At 49.4% G+C, this 22,043-nt stretch overlaps 1 protein-coding gene across 1 annotated transcript in view; it reads left to right on the top strand.

Moving 5' to 3' along the window:
* MAD1L1 (mitotic arrest deficient 1 like 1) overlaps nucleotides 1-18,129 on the top strand; it is a 346,583-nt gene extending 328,454 nt beyond the window's left edge. Inside the window, exon 18 of the mRNA XM_068699483.1 lies at nucleotides 17,191-18,129. Within this exon, the coding sequence (XP_068555584.1) occupies nucleotides 17,191-17,349 (159 nt within the window). The 3' untranslated portion in view covers nucleotides 17,350-18,129. The remainder of the gene's footprint in view (nucleotides 1-17,190) is intronic.
* The last annotated feature ends 3,914 nt before the right edge of the window (nucleotides 18,130-22,043 follow it).

The following is a 22,043-nucleotide window of genomic DNA, read 5'->3' as shown; positions in this document are numbered from 1 at the left end:
TCCCTTTTTCACTGCCTCCACAATTCTCCCATTCAAGCTGAAAAAGCCACCTCCAAAAGACCAGTGTAACATTAGCAGAAATTATTAGCAGCAGTGATTTCAATATTCAAATGGACATAATATTTAGTAATAGACTGGGAGTTGTATAAATAGAGTATGAATGCCTGGTAATGAATCATATCAATAATTTTCACATACAGACTGTGCCTTACATTTCTCAAAGGGCTTTACAAATACCAATTGATTCTCACAGCATGCCTGCTTGGTGGAGGAGTTGTTATTAGTTCCAGCGGAGGGCGAGGATATTGAGATGCAGAGAAATGATGCTACTTGTGTAGTTCATGCTGGGCCCCAAAGCGAGGAATACAGTCAGAAGCTCCTGACTCCCAGGCCATAGTGCTGGGTCTGTACAGCTCTCTGTGCTTTCTCTGGTGTGGCTGGAAGTGGTGGTCCTCATGGACAGGAGCATGAGGAAGATGGGATTTGGTAGTCTGAAGGTGAGGAGAGATGGGTAAAGGAAGGAGCAGCACACAGCAAGTGGCAGGACTGCTTAAAGCACAGCACCGTAGTCATTGGTGGCACCTGTGCCCCATGCAGGTGGGGGCTTGGTTGTTTTATTTTAATTTTTATTAGGAAAACCTGGTTTTCCATGCAGGAAAGCAGCAGCTAAAGAGACACGCTCCTGAAAGAGAAGGGCATCTTGAGGCCAGCTGTGCTTTGTCACTCACACACCTCAGTCAAGGAGGCTGACAGCTGAAGAGTCCCTGAAATAGGGAACGCTCCCTTTTCTCGTGTAGCATCCTACTCAGCAGTCTCCACATTGCCCATCTCGATTTTACTATTGCCCTTCTTAATTCTGCAGTAAATTGTTCCAGTCTTTAATGTCTCTCCTGGTGACCCAGGGATGCAGTCAGTGATGGAGATCTTCTGCAGAGGGAAGAGGCAGGTTACACAGCACACGCCTCAAACAAAGGAAACCTAATTTATCTTTCACCCTTGTGTCGTACTGAATTCACCAAGGCTGGCTCGCTGCTCAGGGGAAGAGGACATGCTCTCGACTTGTATAAAAACATGATATGGTACTTCTAGCCCTTTTTTTTTAAAACACATTTTATTTTGACATCTTACTTGCTGTTTTGAATGACACTGTGTGATGAGAAGTTGTCTTTAAGCTGGCCACAGTAGCACTTGGGTTTTTATTCTGAGAGGTTACATCACCCTGAACCCATCAGCGTGTTAAGAGTCCTTTAAATTGGCAGAACAACGTGCACTGCCCTGCACTCAGCTGTGTTGAATTTCTTCTGCCAGAGTGTTGCTCAATGACCCAAATTTCACAGGTCTTCTCTATACTCCTGACCCACCAGAGTAATTTTGCTATCTCACAAGTTTTTCTGTCTTTGAAGTTAGCAACTGTTGGGCAGAGACTTGTCTTCACATTGATGCTTTCCCCCCAGACCTCCACGGAGGTTGGTGCCGAGGGTGGAAGGTTCATCCAAACTCCCCTGGAGCTGAAAGGCAAAGGAGAGACAAGGAACCCAAGGTAACTTCTTCCCAAAACCTAATTGCTGAGCCCGAAGCCTGGTTCAGCAAACTCCCTCAGCTCTTCATAAAGGGCACAAAGGTGCAAGGTGGCAATCGGGGACCCACAGCTCAGATTTTGCACCTTGGGTCTGTGGCCTTTGGAAAGAGCAGGGGCATTCCTCAGCGCCATCCCACGGAGCCAGGTTTTGCCTCTCAAGCTTTAAGGACTGTTCTGACAAGCTTATTGAGCAACTTTATTGACTTGTTTTCCAGATGAGACTTGGCCACATTTATTCTTTAAAATCTTTTTGTTCCTACCTCCTTATCAGCTTATAATTTACCTTTCACTGCCCAGTTTCTGAGATACTTCAATATTCTTTTGTGATGATCTTTATCTGAAGATTTTTGATAGTTATTCTAAATTGCATTTGCAGTTTCATTAAGTCTTTGAAAGATGAATGTGTATATTAGTGTCAGGAGGACTTCTTCTACACATAAGCTGTGCTCTTCCAGACAGATTATTCTATATTCCTCTGGGCTTTACCTCAGGTATTTTGTTCCATGAACTAAGCTTAGTATGTTTAGGGACTAGATTTTTTTTCTTCTTTTTAAGAAAAAGAAAGGAAAAAGAAAACATAGCAACGACAGCATGGCAACAGCAGCTGCTGCACAAAAGAAAAATAGGCAAACAGACTTCCGAAACATATATTCACTGTTAAGCTATTTTTACTGGTTGGTGAGTATGTGGGAGTATTATAACAAAATAAGTGAGAAAATAGCTTACAAATAATTCATAAGAAACTTCAGATGAGAACATATCTAAATGACTTCAGCCTCCCAGCTAGCCCTGGCGGTGTATGAATCTCCACATGCACAAATGTAAAGGTCACCTCTCATCCACGCTATTTATACATTGTGAATTCCTTCATGGAAACCTATATAAAATCCCATACAGGGAACGACGTCAGTGGAGCACGGAGGTTAGATAATCGGGCACTGAAAAGTAGAGAATTGTGCATCCCTGCACAGCAGCTTAAGGACGAATCCATCTCACGCCAGCCTCTCTTTACACCTTAGCAGAAGAGGTTGCCCAGCCGTGTGCATACAGAAGGGCCCAGCAGCCTGGAAGTTCCTCGAGGAGTTGCAGGAGCTGTACGTGACTCCCGGGCACTCTGCATCACTTCTCTGGGGACATTTCCCCATCCGCCTTCTGTCTGCCTTGAGCACGTGGGCAGGAATTCCAGCACAAGCACTTGGAGCAGAGCTCAGCCACAGGTGGGGCCACGTATCTTATGCAAAGTGCCAATAGGAGATCAAATAGCATCTCCCTGACCAGCCTAAGACATGTTTAACCTCACCATCCCCTCCCCGAGATGTCCCCCAGACCAGTAAACTGGGGGAAGGCTTTAATTAAATTAAAAATAACTCACCAAGAAGTTGGGAGAAGCAGACTCAAAACGCTGAACTTCTGTACAGTTGCAGCCCAATCCGTGTGCTGTGGGAACCCTTTTGTCTGCTCTGATGTGCTCCATGGGAGACTGAAGGCAAACACAGCCTCTAAAGTCTCCTCCACAATCCTGGTGTTTTTATTGGCACTGAGAGAAACACAGCTCAGGCCTCTGCAGCCAACACTACATTCAATTGCCTTTAGAAACAACACAAATCTGTTTTCCTGCTTAAATAAAGTCCTTTGCAGGGTCCTGTTGTGGGAACAACGAGTCAGCTGGCCCTGAATGGAGCAGTCAGGAGGATGAATGGGCTGGTTGTTGGGCTGCAGCAGCCCTGAGCTCGTCGCAGTGCCCATACTGCAGCACGTTGAGTGGGGACCGTGCCCACCAGCACCACAGCTGCCTCCGGGCACACAGCACGACCCCGCTGCGGGCTTCATCGTGGCCTCTTCTGCACCCTCGGGAGCAGTTTATGATCTATTTATTGCAAAACGCTATTCATCCCATGTCTCACACTTTTCCTTTCAGCCCCGTGGCCTGAGGAAGCTCTGCCTGCCGCAGCACAGGGGGGCCTGAGTGCCAAGTCCTGTGCATGGCTCTGCGCTGCCTTGTAAGAGTACGGAGCCCATTTCTTGTCTCCCAAGCTCTGCCAGTGCTTTTCTGCCCTTCTAAGGCGTGACAAGGAATGACTAGGTAAAGGTTTTAATTGTTTTTCTTAGAGACTTGCCTCTCCTTGGAAGTGTGGTGCATAAGTCATGGGGAAGGAGCCCAGTGAAGCTCTCCAGAGCACATCAGGAATGAGGAAGCAGCCGCTGAAGTGGTTTGGTTCCCTCTAAGGCTTTTTGCAAACCAAGTCAAAAACAAGCAAGTGAAATGCGATGCTTAGAAGCACTTTGTAAGATTCTTTCTGGTTTTAAATTGCTTCGTTTGAACATCTTTGTCTATGAAACCTCCAAGGAAACTCATCCTCTTGTTTTTCCATCTGTGTCTTCTGCTTTCTGTGTGTTTTTTACACAAGAGAGCGCGCGTATCTGATGTATATTTATATCTGCACAACTGCACGTAGCTTGAATTGTAAAATGCAGGCTGGTTCCACAGGACAGAGGTCAGTGATCTGCAATAAACCCACCAGCTTAGTTGGGATGTGCTGTGTTTTAAAGCGTTCACTGTTTGCTTAGATCTTTTCCTGTGGCCTTCTGTAACATCTGAATATATACCAACCCTCCTTCTGCAGTATATTTAGAGTACAAATAGCCTGGATTCCAGGTACTTGAGGAAATACTTCTTGACTCTTTTGCTGTTTTGTTTGTATTTGTTGTTTGTGAAAACAATTCTCAAGAGCATTGTTAGGTGTATCATAGCAGGAACACCTCTGGGCGCGCTGGGGAATGTGTGAAAGCAGGTTTGGAGAGCTTTTATTTTCACACCGTGTTTCAGTTCTGTAGTGATAAATGTTTTCTGGAGTGCAAACCTGCAGGCCCTTCCCTTGCAGGTTTTGCTCCTTGGAATGTAAAAAGGTTTTTATGTTTCAGGTTTCTGCTTGCAGTAGGGTCGTGTCACTCCTGGCCAGTAACAGGACTGATGGGCTGTGCTGCGAGCAGCACGAAGTGGAAACTGCTGCTGGTCTTAGCTGGAACCATTAGGCAGGTGGGATTACTGCAGGACCTAAGGCAGAGAGAAAAGGTAATGGCATAGCATGGAAAAAATGGGAGAGGAACGAATCTTTTAGGCAATTCTGCATTGGCAATTGACCAGTACAAGCCTGATATCCTCTACCAGAATTTTTCACGACATATTCTGGGCTGTGTGCCGGTAATTCCCATGTCCTTCAGCAGTCCAGCTATGGACAGCTGGAAAAGCTTTGTTGGAGTCTCCAGAAATGGCTTTAATTCAGGGCAGTTCTTGAGTTTTGCAGGTGTGGGGAAAGAGAAGCTGTGTGCACACACCTTGCCTGCAGCATCCTGGGTCTGCCTCTACCCCATCAGGTGGCAGCAGCCCCTGCAGGCACGTGCCCAGCTTTAAAATCCCCATTTTGTTACGTGCCCGACCCATATGCTTTCCTTTCAACCAGGCGCAGAGCATCCTGCGGGGTGAATGAATGTTAGACAGTGACTTTATTGCTGCACTGTCGTAACCACAGACAGCCCAATTATTTCAAATGGGACTCAGCCAATATGTTCAGACTTGATTAAGAACTTTTTGAAAGATAAGAAGCATTTGTAGCTAGGGGTTGGCTCCAGCATTAGTTATTTACATCGGGGTGGGGGGAGATAAAATCTTTTATTAGTTTCACTGTTTAAATATTTTGGCTCTCCATTCCAATATTGTGGCAAGAAGGAACCATATGTGTTCCTAGAAAGAGAGCCTTGTACAGCCGTTAATCAGGAGAGGATCTATTAATGTATTAACATTTCAGAATAATGAGCAAAAACAGCATGCACTGGAGAGACTAACACATATCTTTAGTCTGCGGCTTTCAAATGTTTGGAAAATGCTATATTCCTCCATATTCCTGAAGCTGATTTTCTGCCAAAAGAAGTCTTCTGTTGTTAATTTTAGAAAGGTTAAATCTATTTACAAAAGCAAACATAAGCACCAAGTGATGAAAACCAGGAGGATGTGGGGACCAGCAGGCTCCCGGTCTGCAGAGGTCACTGTGGGAAACGTGTGGGCACGTCCTTTCCTTTCCTTAACACTGGGCAGAGGGGGGACGTGTTTGGAGAAGATATGAAGCCCAAAGGGCTCTGTCACCTTTGCGGTGCCATTCCCCACCACATCCCTTCTCCAGAAGGCAATGGACTCTGTATGTGTACGTTTGCAGTTTGCTGTTGGGCTTTAGGGAGGATTGACGAAAGGCTTGGCACAGGGAAAGGGCAAATTGTAAAGAGCTCAAGAGTGGGAGAGATTGCTGGTTGAGCAGCTTGGTTGCCTCGAGGTCATTGCTAATTAGCTGCATCTTGCCTAAAGAAGTGAGCGTTACATTTTAATGCTGCTCTGAAAACCAATCATGCTGTCTTCCCTTTGCATCCCATGCTATTGCCAGCTTTGCTGTGGCATCTGGAGCGAGCTGCACGAGGGAAGGGAAGAAAGCCCTCTTAAAGGATACGGAAGGATGCTGAAGTGGTAGCAGAGCTCAGATGAGAGAGGCTGGAGCATGACAGCTGTTATTGGATCATGCAAAAAGCCTGCCAGCAAAAATGCATCAATTTGTGTGATATCCGGGTGTCGTCTTCTGTTTTCATAATTGCATACATGGTGTCTGCATAAATCTCTTCCCCCCCCCTGCACCTCCAGCGAGAGGAGCTGCCTGGTGGATGGCAGCGCGTCAGTGGGCGAGCAGCGGCAGAAGAGACAATCAGCTGGATGTGTGTCAGCTGGGGAGGGCCCCGGGCACATCCCTCCGAGGTTGCTCGAACACGGTGCATTCGCTAACTGCAAAACCTCTCCTTTTCCCCACGGGAAGAGCCGCATGTTCATCCAGACACGAGAACCAGCGCTGCTGTCTTGCCATGTTCTTCAGGAGTTTAGTGCCAAATGACAGCACAGGCGGCTACAGCAGAAGCTTTCAGCAAATGCATTGTAGCCCAAAGGTCTGAGGGGCTCCTAGGGGATACACTGGAATTTCTTCTCCTTTCTCACCGAATGCTGAAATCTTCCTGTTCCTTCGCTCTTCAGCTGCAACCTTTGTCTCTACAGGTGTAGGCTTCCTCCTTGAGGTGGGATCAGCACTGTCTGCACGAGGAGAGAAACGTCCTGGGATTCTTTGTTTGACACTGGGTTTCCTCATTTCCTGAAAGCAAAATACACTCAGTTTGCACAGCCCAACTGGCTGGTTTCCGTACGACCTCAGTCTTGACTTTTTCCTGCCCATGGACGGCCGATTTGGTTGAGCCACTCCACAAATGCAGCTACCGGTACCACCAGCTCTCTGCACTCAAAAGTCTTGAAGTTGAGACAGAAATGGTGGGATTTTGGAAATAATAACATTGTCTTCATAGCATAAATCTTGACTTCTAGCTATAGATGCTGTCCGAGAAATGTGCTTTCCCACAGTGGGTTAGTGAGGGTTAAAACTCAGACTTGAAGGCGCAGGAAAGAAGTGGTGTGTGTCCAGACAGAACCGACTTGCCTTTCCTTCTTTGACTTTCTGGGTAGTGACAACTCTTGAGCGCTTCAGTCCTATTGACAGTGGTGCTAATGACAGTGATTCCAAATGAAGAAAAATGAAGAAACTGTGAGCCAGCAAGAGAAATAAAAGCTTCTTCCTCAACTCACGCTAAGACTGTAGAATTTGGTTGTTGGTGTTGCAACAGCAAGTAATGTTATTTTCAAAGCCAACACTTAAAATTCCACTTTGGCAGGTCATAATTATGAGTGAGTCACACAGTCTGATAGGAAAGAGTAATTATTGACCAGTTCTTGCTCCTGGTTGAGCGGTGGCTTTAGTCTCCCTGCCTGTAACGCCGTGCGCTGGCTCTGTGCACGGGTGACTAACGCATTGCCGATTTCCTTGAAGCAGGATTTCATCCTGCATTGTAGCCCCGGGTGCCAGACTATGACAAACAAGAACTAGAAGAGGGTAATGAATAAACATGGTGAGAACTTCAGCTGCAGTCTGCCATCAGGTCCATCTGTTACGCCTTCCCCCACAAGCCTTGCAAACTCAACGAGCCAGGGACAGGCACGCTCCATGCACTGGCCCATCCTACAGCCACATATCTAGGGTCTGATTGTCTGGTCAGCAATCAGTTTATCCCTTATGCTCTCTTGAGCCATTATTGGTCATAGCGTTGTGTTCAGTTCTTCAGCCTTCTATTGACCTTGCTTGAGACAGGACTTCCAAAAGGATACCAAGAAACGAGGGTTCATCACCCACCGGTGCCTGCTGTATGGCCAAGTAGCAGTCGCTGCAGTGAGGTGTGTGTAAGCTGCTCGTTTAACCATCCCAGCCTCTCTCCCTCCCCCGGCACGCACTCACCCTCCATCTCCTGCAAAACCAGGTGCCCAGCTCCCCAAAGAGGGTGCTGGGCGCTTGTTTTCCATTTGGCAGCCAGTGAATCCCAAAGCCTGAATTTGCACCAGTGCCATGTGCAAGCTCTTTGGCTGGGGCGCGCGGTGGTTTTTCCTGCTTATTTGTTTGAATCCCAGGAAGGGAAAGCAGAGGCCCTGGCAGGAGCACGGTGCAGAAGCAGCGAAGCAGAGGAACGGCACAAGTCTGGTGTGACTCAGTGAGCAGGGAAGGCTCCAGCAAGTTCTGCCTGTTGGTGAGCTCTGGGTTGCTCTGGGGAGCAGCTGCCCATCTCCCAGGCAACCGGGCAGCTTTTTGTAAGCTGCCATCAAAACTCCCCGTGGTTCCAGCTGTCCCTCGTCACTGCAGGGTTTTGCAAACTTTGCTGCTCATGTTCTCTTACAGATCTCATGCTCACAGCTGCAGTTCACAAGAAGTGGAGTCTCTCCCCGCTTTGGGAAGTAGGCCATCTGAATTAAAGCCCACACAGATGATTTTCTTCCATTTCTGCCATCGGAGCTTCGTTCTCGTGTTCCAGAAACCCCATGTTCTCAGTTCTCTGCTCCACCACTGCTTCCAGCTCTCCTCCCAGCAGGGGAGATGGAGGAGAACGTGACAAGCAACTTGACTGGTTGGTGAGATGAGTTTGCCTTCCAAAATAGAGATTCCTGTGCATGGGGTTCATTTCCCAGTCCCTGGTATCTCCCTCAAGTTGTCTGTCTGCTCCTGGCTCTTCCGGGGGAGAAGTTCGGGACCTGGTTTGAGTCGCACCCACTTTTCCCTTTGCACCAAGCCATCTTGCTCATCAGAGGCAGCTACAGACCAGAAACTGCCTTTGGATGGCAGGGCTGCAAGGCAACGCGAGGCTGCAATTCAGCTGGAAAAGAGAACTTAAATAACACCCAGTCCCTAGCATCGCAGGCTACGGCTGCAGAATCATTTCAGAGAAAGTAACAGGAGATTTTTCTCTTCCTAATTTATGTCTATCCCGCATATGGCTTCTGTGGAGTCGCTAATGTTACAGACAGATGGGTTGGCATTTTACTAGACAGAACACATGGGCTGGATGTTGTTAACGCTTGTTAGCTCCTCACTCTGCAGCTTGACCAGTCCAACGTGGTCACCTCACAGATGGCTGGGAAGCTGCAGCCTGGGTGCCGCAGCGATCCAGCTCTGCATCACTTGGTCGTGGCAGCAGTGCTCCTAACGTGCGTTCGGCTGCTTTTCCAGAAGGGCTTCGCTGTAGGTCAGAGGTACTGCACCTGTGGCTGGGGGATCGTCACATCTTCCCCGTATGCAAAGGAGAGGCACTGATTCACAAAGACCCTGAGCTTTCTCATGAGGTATTGGCTTTAAAGGCTTCAGTTCCTAGTTTGGATTTTTATAGGATGGCGTTAGGAAATTCCTGCGAGCCCTGTGCCTTGCCCTCATCTACACTCCATTGCAGCTGACGTTTATAAAACACCCTCTGTCTGGCTGTGAATGGTATTTAACAGTCCAGAGGCCTGTTAAAAAGTTGTAATTTAGGATCTCAAGCTCTGACTATAGCCTAGGTCTGTATTAGCTCCGAGTGGACAGCCAGTGCAATTTTCCCTTCTCTGCTGCGAACAGCGCGCTGTGATTTACTCTCACCAGTCTCGTATTCAGCCGAACCATTTCTAGGTATCACCGCAGCAAATCTCCACGGGGTGAACGTGCTTGATCGCTGGCGTGGCGATGCCCATCAGAACCTGTGGATGAATCGTTTATGTTCCCCTCTTCCCTCTGACAATGCTGATGTTCGATTCACGCCGTAATGGCAGGAGCCTGAGTGCGTCCTACCAATGAGATGGGGAATTTGGGTTTCTCTACTTGTCCTTTAAAACTCTGAGAGCACTTTTGGAAAATGCAGGGGTATTAATCCACACCGAGCAGTAGTTCTTCAAACCTGTGCTTTAAATTGGATATATTTGTCTCTGTCTGTCCTGAACTGTTGAGTAACATTAATGCACCCTGATAATAGCTGTCACATTTTACCCCGGGGGTTGCTCCTCAGTGATAGGTGAAAGCACAGCAGTTCAAAGACCTGTCTTTCAGGATGAAAAGCTCTATAGGAATATTCAGATATAAAATAGTAATAGTATGAACCAAAAAAATACGCTTCCCTTATTTTAAAGCCTTTGATCTTATTTTTATGGCATCACATTTGACAGTCTAAAGGGCATTAACCTGTGGGAGAAACCCTTTGAGAAGATGCTGACTTGCCCTCCGCAGCACAGAGCACCTTCCCCCGGGATGAATACCAACCGTTTTTCCCTGTCGAGAGAGGAGCAGGTACTTCAGTGCGTGGCTGTGCTCTTTTTTACATTTTTCTTTTTTTTTTACATTGGGTGCAGGGTAGCTCTCGTACATCAAAACACGTAGCTGTAGGGATAAACTCCCTGCGCTGTGTTTCTTCGGTGCTGAGCTGGTGAGACAACCCGGACCCCATCTCTTCTGTCCCCGTGTGTAGTGCCTGGGTTGTGCTGCTGATTAAAATGGAAGTATGTGAGGTGACCTCTTGCGCCGAAAACATTGTGGGGTTGTGGTTCATCTCAGTGTTGAATAATAAGAAAGAGAAAGGAAGTGTTTGCTATAAATCTCAGCGCACGCAGGGCTGTTTCTCACTTATCCCACCACAGCTTTCAATTTTCTTCTTGGCATTGCCAGGCATTTGCTTTTCTTTGCTCAGCAGCTAAAAGCAGCTTTTTCATTACATTTCCTGGAAGGCCCTTTACAGGCATCCATCCCTCTCTGCCTCATAAATTCACTTTATACAGCAAGCTGGCAGCACAGAGGTCAGAGGTCTTGGCAAGAAGCAATTATTATAAAGAAGTGCTCTTCCTCTTTTGGGTTACAAAGAGGATGTTATAGGGGGAGAAACTTCACAGCAGACAAGGAATGGTCATTTGTGAAAGGTAGATGACTTGATTGATGCCGAGCTGAGCATCCTGCAAGAGCAGTGTTGGGAAGGCCAGAAGAAACCTGCCCGCTGCCACAAAAAAAGGGAGAAGGAAACCAGTAAACAGTTTGCTAAATAACCTCATAAATATTTCAAGGCATAAGCACATCTTGTGGTACAATTTGTTTTTTGTTTTTTTTAATATTTCTCTAATTTTAAATGAACAGCCTCTAATTAAAGTGATTTAGTGGCTACCTGGGGACCTGGTATTTGAGCGGTGCGCGATACTTAGGAGAGATTGATTGGCGAGGCGTAATTCAATTGGGGGATTTTGATAATGATATCATCACCCGAGAGAGCCAAGTTTGAGCAATTACTCAGATCTCAAAGCCTCATGTTTGGATTGCTCGAACTTCGGCAGGCACTTTCCATGTGTGCACACACACACACACATGCACGCACGCCTTCTTTTTGCTTTCCTGTCCGTTACACACCGCAGAGCCCTCCTGGGGCAGCAGAGAAGAAGGCAAACACTAATTTTTCATAGGCAATGATGCATATTTATACCAGTCTGTGTTAGAAAGTTGCACTTCCCACCCGGCTGCTGGCTCCCAGAAAGCAAACACTGGACATCCATCGGCAGCAGGAGCTGATTTTGGCATTTGCTGAGCCCTGGAGTGTTCTGGCTGGCTGCTCCATGGGCTCCCCGTGTGTGTATGTGCCTGGCCGATGTGACCCAGTGTGCCTTGTGAGTGTTTTGGTGTCTCACCTTCACTTTGGAGTTGTGCCTGGTGCCTGGCAGAGCCGGGGAGAGGCTGCCAGCCCCGTGCAGCGGCTGCGCGTGGGCAGGGCGGCCTTTGACATTTAGAAAAATCTCAGCGTCCGAAGCAAGAGGCAGAAACAAAAAGATTTTCTTGTTGAAAGGTCAGAGCAGGCGGCTTCTTAAAAGATGTTTTCAGATTGCTTTGTTGACAGGGTTTACACAAATTAATGGGAGCCAAGGTAGGCGGTGGTGAGGGGCCATCGGGACCATGAGCGTGCCCGACGCACTTGGTGGCAGAGGCTCTGCAGCACACACAGTGATAGCATTGTGGAGGGTTTGAGAGCTGATCTGGTGGCACGGCAGCTCCTGGGGACTTCTGCTGATGAGGGACGGTGCTGGGGAAGTGAGAGTGGGCAGCACCACGAGGACAAGGGGCATGGCCTACGAGCTGAGGCAGTGAGAGCAGAGCGCGGCCGTGGCACAGCCCGCAACACCAGCAGCGCCCGTGGGCCTGCGTGAAGCAGGGGGAAGCTCTGGGTGCTGTCTCGGGTGTGAAACCACGTTGGGCCTTCCCTTGGCAAGCACAGGGCCATTTCCCTCGTGTATTCAGAGCAGGGACCCAGCACAGAAAGTGATTTATGGAAGGAGCATAATGGATGAGAGATGGAGCCTCCACAACACATTCGCTGGGTAAATGTCACTGGGCAATGATTCACTTGCTCGTTTTGACCCCTCATACATCTCAGACTTGAAAAGTTCTGTCTAGTGTAGGAATGGGCGAGCAGCATCTGCAAGGCAACATCTTGAGTGTGCCAAAGGACAGAACAGCACTCTGACAGCCCTGCCGAAACCTTGGATTTAACCCTTCCTTCAACCCTTCCTCACCCTCAGCAAGTGTCTCAGCTGGGGTTCCCAAGCTGAGCTGTGCCAGGCACAAAGCTCCACCATCACCCCTTTCAGCTCACCAAAAACCATTTGGGAAGTCTGCCTCCAGCCCTTGGATGGGAGTGTTTAAAGATACAGGAGCTCATGTTTGCATGGGTTGCAGCCCTGAATTTCATTTTCTTGGTGTAGAAATCAGAGGTAGAATATGCACACTGCTGAAATCTCAAGTTGTATTCTTTGACATTCTCAAAACCCTCTTCTCCCTTTTTCCAATTTTACTCCTTGTTTTCTCATGATACCACATCCCCATGTTAGCCTTTCCCTTGGAGCATGCAAACATCCTCTTTTCAATCTTATTCCAAAGTCTGAAGACCCCCAGAACGCTGGGTTTTATGCTCAACTAGTAATTTTCAAGAAGGATCCTTCGGATGCCTACATTCACGCTGCGTGGCAGTTTATAGCTGATGGCGGTTTTTGAGCCAAAGTAAGGTCATTCATTGTTTTTTCTAGCTGCTAAGATATGTTACACAGCAGAGGAAAATAAATATATACAATAAATTGTAAAAAATGATGTCTTTAGTTCTGGGTGCACTTGTGAACCACGCTAGCTTGTAAATGACCAAACGAGACGCCGCCGAACTTCTGACACAGCTTCCTCGCAGCTGGAAGAAGGAGAAGGAGATGCTGGGACTTGGCTTTTAGGGAGTGGGTTTTTTTGCAACAACATGGGGGCAAAGATCCGTGTCAGCAAAATCAATGCAGCCAGAAGCCCTGCATGTGACAACTCCTGGGAGAGCCTCGTTGATGGTCTGCACAACCTCCTGGCTGCAGGAGTGCCCAGTGCCCTGTGTGTCATCTGCTCCTTGCTTATGGTCCCTGCTGGAGAGGAGGACTTGCTTTCCCACCACACTGGTGGTTTTTTGAGAGTTTTATATGTGTATCTAAACTCTAAAGCCTTGAATAATTTACCGATTTCCAGGGTTAAAAGGAAGATTTATGATGTTTCCTTCTGGCAGGCAGCAGCTGATCTTGATTCTCCTGGAAAAGCACTTGTACTAACAGCTCCTTTCTCCGAGCAGAGCCAGGAGCAGCTTCTGCAAGCTGATGTTGCCATGTGGTAAATAGACCTGTCTTCTTCATGTTTTGCAATATAATGCAATCTGCCCACAGATCTGATGGAGTAGCACAGCCTGCAAAGAGAAAACAGGGTGGCACCCTTCAGATCTGGGGCAGGAGTCGAATCCCCCAGCAGAACCGAGTGAGCTGTAGCACAGGGCAAAGACTGATTGCCACTGCTTTTCTAGAAGAGGTCCCGATAGGCCTTAAATCAGGCCGAACTGGCAACAGGGCTTAGCGAAAGCTGCAGTCTTTTCCTTTTTGCAAGTATTTGAGATCTGAATAAAACATAACACAGACCTGAATCTCAGTAGTTTAGTGAGCCGGGCAGATTTTATTCCCATTAATTAGAAGAAACCAATGCAAGCCTGTGTGAAGAGTACCTGTGAGATGATGTTCTGGTAGTGCTTCTGCATCAGGGGCATTTCCCAGATGGGCTTGGGAGGCTTTTGGCTTCATCTTAACTTGGAATTCCCAAGGAGGCACCGCCGGGGTGAACGGTGATTGCGTTAGATGGAGCCTGCCACTGTGGGTGCTTGACGCATGCCGTCAGCTTTGTGCTCTTGTTAGCAGGGGTTGTGGTCAGGAGCTTTCTTTGGGGGTTGAGATTATTATTTTTTTAATTAAAAAAATGATTAAAAATGAGTAGAGGAAGTCCTAGCTATAAACTGTAAAGAGAAGGACTGGAGGGCCCTTACAGCTTTGTAAGGAAATTTCAGCTTTGTGCCTTTCATAAAGCCAGCTTTTACACCTGGAGTCGCAGGTACACTCTGCACTGATCCAAAACAGCATGAAACGACTGGAGCCTGCGGCGTTCATTCAGCAGAGCATCGCCTCCAGTGTCCTCTCCCTTGTCTTCCCTACATCCCCTTCCCTTGCCGTGGTTCCCTGCTCGCTGCCCCCGCACCTCCCTCTGCCTGCGGCTCACCGCGGTTCCAGGTAGGGTGCAGGCTCTTGAAAAGAAATCCCGTGAATTAATGGGAACGTATCGCTGTTATTTCTTATAATCACTTCATTTGTAAAGCACATGCTGCAAAGACACTCCTGCTGTTGAGCTCAATGGCAACAAATCTATCTATATATCCCAGTCGATTCTACGTTATGAACAGATGGGTGAAGGAAAAAAAAGGGCAATAAAAACAAATATTAAGAACAGTAACAATGATACCAATTTTAAAGCACTCCCAGAAAATAGGCAAGGTTCTAAATTTTTTTAAAAGCACTGCAAAATTGAACGAACCGAACTGCAAGTGCATCCATCCTCAAAGTTAGCATGTAAACATCTCCCGGCAGAGAAGGAATTGCCTTTTTTCCAAGTGGCTGCCTTCTCGCCTTGTTCTTGTTACTGAAGAGATCATAAGAAACCTGGGTGAAATGTCTGGGTTTTGAATGCTTTGGGGCTTTTGGATGCTTTTTGTTGTTGTTTCTTTCTTGTTTTTGGGGGGCCACAGTGGGCAGACGCTGCCTCTCTCCACTGTCCAACAACCGAGAGAAAGCACAGCCCCATTGAACGCAGTGGGAAGTAGTGCTCTTGTCTGAAGCACGTGTTTGTTCCTCTGGCTTCCTCTGATCATTATTCTGCTGCCTCTGCTGAAGGAGGAAACTTCAGTTATGAAGAACAGCAGAGAGAAATGACCATTAATCTGGTATAAAAGAAATTATTCAAATGCAGCCTTCACTCGCGACGCCAGTGAGCTCAAAGTAGAGGGGAAATTTAAAACATTTATGTTCCTCTCTTTCTGAGAGCATAAAATACAAGCAAATGGTCTGGCACTGGATGCTAGATTTCTTAAGGAACTTGCTTTAATTAATTAAACTAGTAAACCAATTAATGGATTTGCTTGTAAATTCTTAGAAAATTAATTTTGTGCCCAAAGAGTGTTTTAAATCTGCTAAGGAGGCAGTGTGTACTTTGTGCAGAGATTGAATTCCCATTCCCGTGAAGCCAATTCACTGTTGACTTTGGAGACGCAGGCGGTGCGTTCATCATACCGGGACCTTCCTCCGAAACCGGTGCCTCCGTCAGCTGCATCCAGGGTGGATTTGCAAAACAAAGCCTGTGCTGCTTCCGTGGCACCTGGCCCACCCCACGGACCAACTCAGAGCTTCCCCACAGCCTCTCCTTTTACTTGGGTTGCAGATGTGCATCCCTCCCCATGCCACCAATCGGTGTCCTCGGCAGCTCCGCTCCTCCTGAGCCTCTTTAACCCGACGCAGCGGTACATGGGGGTGCAGCAAGCAAGCCAGGGAGCCGTGGGCAGCAGCGGATTAAGGCGCTGAATATCCTTTGGAGTCCCTGCAAAACAACCAAGATGAAGTGGAGGAGATTTAAACAAAAGCTAATTTACTTTCCCACACTGAAACCTTGTTTAGATTCCCTCCCTGGCTCAGGGGTGACAGGGGCATCCTTGGTACCTTGCGCTCTTTGCAATCAGAAGTGACACGTACACGAAAAGTTCATCATCAGATGTGTCCACGCTTCTGAAAACACGAAACCAGGAACAAACGGGTTCCCTGGGGCCCTCGGCGATTATCGCTTCCCTTCTCTCCCAGCAGCTAAAGCCCTGCTTTCCCTTCATGTGGCAGTCCCTGCTCTGGTTCCTGGCATCCTTTTTGGGGCAGGGGGTGCCCCACTGCTGCTGCCCCCAGGGAACACCGGCTCTGCCAGGCACAGCTCACACTGCCCCGCTCGGCTGCGAGAAGAAGCAGAGCTGCAGAGCAATTAGGAGAGGGAACATTTTGAAGAGGAAAATGGCAGGGGAAAAACATTAGCATTTGTACTGTGATGTTTTTGCTGTTTATTAATAAACAAGCAGCTTTCGCGCCTCCGGAGGCAGGAGAGGCTTCAAGCATTCCTTCCTTCTCTTGCATTTAGCTTTTTTTTTCTTCTTCTTCTTCTTGCTTGTTTTATATGTTACAGGAGATTTGTAATGTCTTCCCACATGTTGAGTTCCCTCATTTTCATGTGAGCGTCTCTGGAATAATTCCTCTGGAGCTCTTGGCTGTGGGGCTGATTTAAACCTCCCGAACACGTGAGGGATGCGGGGTGGCTCAGCAGCTGGCTGGGGAGGAACTGCACCGGCTGCCAACAGGTCCAGTAGCTCCCTCGGGAGTGGGAGGACTTCAGGAACGAGTCTTCTTCATAGGAAGCTTGTGTGGGGCTCCTGCCACCCGAGCCATGGGTGGTGGTGACGGTGACACCGCAGTGGTCACCCTGTGCCTGCAGCACAGCCTGGTCCCCGTGGGATCTCCAGGATGATGGAACCGCTCTGCTCCCCACCACGCCGCTCGTTTGTTGGGGAAGCTCACACGGGGGTTTCTGCACGGAGACTTTGGAAAGGCAGGACTCAATAACAGCCCAATTAAAGCGTGCGCCGAGCACCTGCTCTGCGGCAGATAACATTGCCTTGATTACAGGCGGATCCGCACCGAAGGAGGCTGCGGAGCGATGGCTCTAGCTCTCCCCTGCGTGGTGGGAGGCGAGTTAAAACCCTGCTGTATTAATGGGCTTGCTCTGCTTTCCCCTCAGGCCTCCAGCTCCTCTGGTGGAAAAATGCAGCTTCTGGAAACGGAGTTCTCGCGAACCATCCGGGAGCTCATCGACCTGCACCTGCTCCGCCAGGACAGCATCCCGGCCTTCCTCAGCGCCCTCACCCTCGACCTCTTCAGCCGCCAGACCATCGCTTAGCTCGCCCTGATCCCGCCACCAGGCAGGCCTGGAGCACCCCCGGGCAGGACGGTGCCTCACCCTTGGTGTTCACGAGGTAGCAAGGACAAATTCTCCCCTCACACCCTTAATTCATGGTGTTGGGTTGCTTCTGTTTTGCAGGAAACTCCTTATTCCCACTTCTTTCATGTTGAGTCCCAAACCCCACCTTTTCCCCTGAAGAGCATCATTTCCCTCCTGTGGGAGGGCAAGTCTAGCTCCATCCCAGCGCTCTCCTGTGCCACGACCCATTCCCCACCTTTGAACTATGAAATGCATCCGTAACTCCCCAGAGTGTCTCAGCATCCCTCTGGGAAGGTGGTGGGAACTGCTGGCTGGAGGAACCACCCTTTTCCCCAAAAGCATCCCCCAAATCTGGGTCCTGGCAGAGAGACCAGCGTGGGCTTTGGGGGTGGCTGGTGCTTCCTGCTCTGCCATCACTCAGCAGACGAGAACAAGCATAAAAGGACTTCTGAAGACCCTACACCTTGTGTTGCGCGGTGTGCTCAGATGTCACCCACGCGCTTTTTGTTCCTCGTGGAGGCTCTGGGGCCCTGGGTTATCTCAGGAATGTGGAGGGTGGGATGGAGCCTATCAGGGTGTGTTCACTGCTGCCTGCTGCCAGGCCGTGGGCACCTCCTCACCTGGTAGGGGTGTCCCTCCTCCCAGTGGGAAGCTTCCCCCCTCTGGGGACACCCCAAGTCTGACGTTTTGTGTTACAATGGATACTTCTATCCTGATAATAAAGTGTCACTTCCCAAACCGGGTGTACGACTCCTTCACTGGGGAGGTGCACTGTGCTCTCCCTGTGCTCTCCCACGTGTGAAGCAGATAACGACCAGACATCGATGGGCTGATGCTGGCACTGCTCTGAGGAGGACATCGATATTTCAGCTTTGCCAGGCAAGTCTCAGTCATGCTGCAAACAAGATTAGTCTGTTACTAACTTCTGTGCATATTGATGGCCTCTTGATAACAGCAGGAGCACACTTCCTAAGCTTGGAGGGAGCGTAGCAATGAGCGGGCTAGAAAGCTAGCTTAGGTGCCTACAGTGGCTGCAGGGCTGGCCATCCGTGCTGGAGTCACTCGGGGACCTGTCAAAGTGTCGACAGGCCCAGAACGGAGCTGCTCCAGCCCCAGCTGCTGGGAAGCAGTGGGACAGGCGTGCGCTCTGGGGAGGCTGCAGGCCCCATCTCCCCAGCCCTCCTCTCCGCGGGGTTTGCGGCGAAGCGCTGCCATCAGGATGAAAGGCAACAGCAAAAGTTTGGCGTTTTCTCTTCCGCTTGAAGAAGTCCTGGTGGAAGATGAATTGCCTGGCATGCTGTGCCAGGGGAACGCTGCCTGATTCATATGCACAGCGTGGCACCGAGAGTCGCCTTCCTCAGTCATGGGGAAAATGAATCATGACGTCAGCCCCGTTCGGCTCCTCCGCCAACACAATAGCAGATCCTGGCTGCCTCTAAAATTTTTCTCCTGGCTCCTCGCAGGAGAAATGAAGTAATTAATAAGTTTACAATAAACCCTCTATCTTAGCAAAACACGGGTGAGGCGAGAAGTGATGCTGGAGGGTGACAAGGGAAAACGTGTTCTGCCCGTTGGAAAGTTGCCTCCCAAGAGGGAAAGGATAATAGGTTGGGGTAGAAAAAACATCGGGCTTCCGAGGCTCCTTCGGTGGAAAGGAGACACAGATGGCTACCGCTCTGCACCCCGTTCTCCTGGCAAGTGATTTGTTCAGCTAAGTTTAAAAGCCGACACACCTGAGAGAGAAGTGTGGTGAAGATGGGTGCTTGGCCCGATGCGCTGCATGGTGCTGTGCCTGGTGCTGGGAGAGGGGTTTGGAAGCTGTCTGGGTGTCCTGCTGGGGCCAGCAGCATCCGTGCCCTGCTGCTGGTGCATGGTGCTGTTGGATGGTGAGCAGACTTGGGCACTGGGTGAAACCAGGGCTCTTGGGGAGCTCCAGGGCTTGCTCACAGAGCCCAGGAGCACTCGCATGGAAGCATGACCATTGTGAAGCTGCTTGTGGGACACGGGCTGGTGGTCAGGCTTGGGGCAGAGCAGCTGAGACTGCCCAGCTTCCAGCTCAGGCTCAGACACTGAATTCAGGATGAAGCCCGGACAGGTGGCCGAACCCTACCACGGTGCCAGCTCCTGGCTGTACCACCATTGTGAGTAACTGCAATGCTGGATTTCCCTCAGATCACTCCTTCCACACGGAGCCAGCCATTCTCAGGGCTCTGCCTCCACACTCATCCCCCCGTGCTCCCCCTCTGCCGGGGCAGTGCAAACAGCAGCAGCTCGCCACGCTGCTCCGGCACCTTCCCAACACGCCAGGTGCTGGGTGCACAAGTCCCATCTGTCTGCCGCTTGTCACTTGCAAAGCTCCAGCCCTCTTTGCAGAAAATCATTTTAGGAGATCTTGGGAGATCAGTAATAAATTTGCAGTTGGTTGGAGGGGAGAGGCGAGAGTGTTAACAAGTGTGTGTATGCTTGCCGGGTCTCCGTGCACGCTCGCTGGGTTTATGTGCTATAAGCTGTAAAATGTGATTTATTAATGCACGGCTGAGGGACTGTGTGTGTTGGAGCACTGTCTTGTTTGCAGTGTTGCCTGAAGCTTCCCTTCACTCAAACTGTTGCGAGTCCCCACTCCTCTCCTGATCAACCCTTTTCATCCATATAAATATTAAGCAGGGGCAAGGAGCTGCCAGGCACTGCCACGCGGCCCCTGAGTGCTGCAGAGCTCTTGGCTAAGGTGGGTACCGTGGGTCCGTGCCTCTCCGAAGGTGGCACCTGTGAACCCAGAGCCTTTTGCTCCCTCTTTGTCCCTTCTGGCAGAGCCTGCTGGAGGAGCCATGTCCATTGCCTTGCAGGGCTGAGGGAGGCCACTATGGCCAGCTCAGGGCTCCGGGTTTCCTGGGCAGCCTCGATGGAGGAGGATGAACCTCTCCAAATGCCTCCTGCTGCTGCTGGTGAGGCTGGGGGAGACCTGCACCAGCTCTACACACGGTGACCAAACTCTGCCAGCCCATGAGACTTCAGCACCGCAGGCTCTGTAAAATGGGAAGATCACTTCCCAGTCACGATGTCCCAACCCCAAGGCTTGGGGTTGTAGCCCCGTGGTTAGCCCGGGTGGGCAGCAGCATCCCACAGCTGCGGTGCCAGCTTTGCTGCCGGTTCCCTGTGCTCCCCGCAGCTCCTTCCAACGCACCGAAGAAACGCAGCACAACAGCGCTCCTTTTCATTTCACAACCCCAGCAGCAGGCTGAGAGACAGCTGAGAAATGGTGTGAGTTGGGCTGGCGGGTGAACGTGTCAAAATAAACCTCGGCGGGGAGAGGCAGAGCCTTCCTGGGGCATCACCAAGGTAATGCTGGCACCCGGCAGCCAACAACGCTCGGTGCAGGCGATGATGCAGCGGAGGTGGGTTTGGTTCTGGTACAACATCGAGCTGTTCCACAATGATGTTGGGAAAGCAGCGACGGTGGCAGGTGCCAGGTGGTTGTAGCTAGAAGCTGTGTGTGGCTGACGAGGTGACGAGGTGACGTGGTGACTGGGGAGGCCGGCACGGGCGTAAATTGCAGCCGCGCTGCCTGCTGCAACAGCAGGGCCGGGTGTAATGGCAGCGATGCTAAAAGTTGCATGATATTTAAAAGCTACAAAACGATCAGGGGAGGGAAATTAAATAAAAAAATAAAAAAAATAAATAAAAAATCAGCCAGGCTTTTTTTTTTTTTTTTTTTTTTCGCAAAGTCTTTTTTAAATATTAAACTCCCCAACCTTCCCAACAGGAAAGCTTTTTTGAGCTAAGAGGAGCGGCTGAATGGCATCTGATGGTATCGCATTGACACGAGTGTCTGAAAAAATAGGGTAGGGATGCATGATCCGTTCTGAAAAAGAAGCCCTAGCTAATAGGGAATATGCTGATGCTACTTTTAATTTCATGACTCAGGTTTGCTGCAAATTTGATGGGAATCTGTGCTGGAGCTTGGTTACATTAAAACAGTTCTCTGCTGCTTGGGGTTTTTCCCTTTGTTGCTTCTCTTTAGGAGGAACATTATTAGGAATTGTTCTGGCACTCAGGGGGCTCTTCAGACGTTATCTGAAAGGACGGTGGAGTCTTGCTTAAGAAAATCTGGCATCCAAAGACATCAAACAGTTGGCTTCAGAACCATTTGCCTACACCCGAAGAAGACAAAGCTGCCGTGTAGGTTGGGGAGCACAATGGTGGCTGCGAGGTGGAGGGAGCAGCCCCGGTCTTTGCACCCAAAGAACCCCCGAAGCACGACTTCAGGCCGGTCAGGTCTCCCTCCTGCTTCCTCAGGACGGGATCAAGCATCTCCCAGCCCCTTCCTCCCTGTGCTGATGAGTTATTAGTGTTGCTAATTTTACCTGATGCCGCTCGCTTCTCTGTGTGACAGGTTGCGTTGTTTTGAACTCTCCGTCTGACTGATTGAGCTCTCTTTAATATTCCCTGGTTTACTTTGAATTCTGTTTGTTGGCTGTTGCTTGTTGTGATTTTGGTTGTTTTTCTTTCATCCTCCCACTGCCTCTTTTTCCTCCCTGGTCCCTCTGATGCCTCTTCAACCTGGAACAAAGCCAGCGACCATCAGGAGGTCACTGAAACACAGACGGTTGTTGGGTTTAAATAAGGACTAGATAATTTTATGACCATTAACAAGA

The sequence above is a fragment of the Anas acuta genome, chromosome 15 (assembly GCF_963932015.1).
Source record: "Anas acuta chromosome 15, bAnaAcu1.1, whole genome shotgun sequence".
Classification (NCBI taxonomy): domain Eukaryota; kingdom Metazoa; phylum Chordata; class Aves; order Anseriformes; family Anatidae; genus Anas; species Anas acuta.
This window is presented reverse-complemented; position numbering and strand designations above follow the sequence as displayed.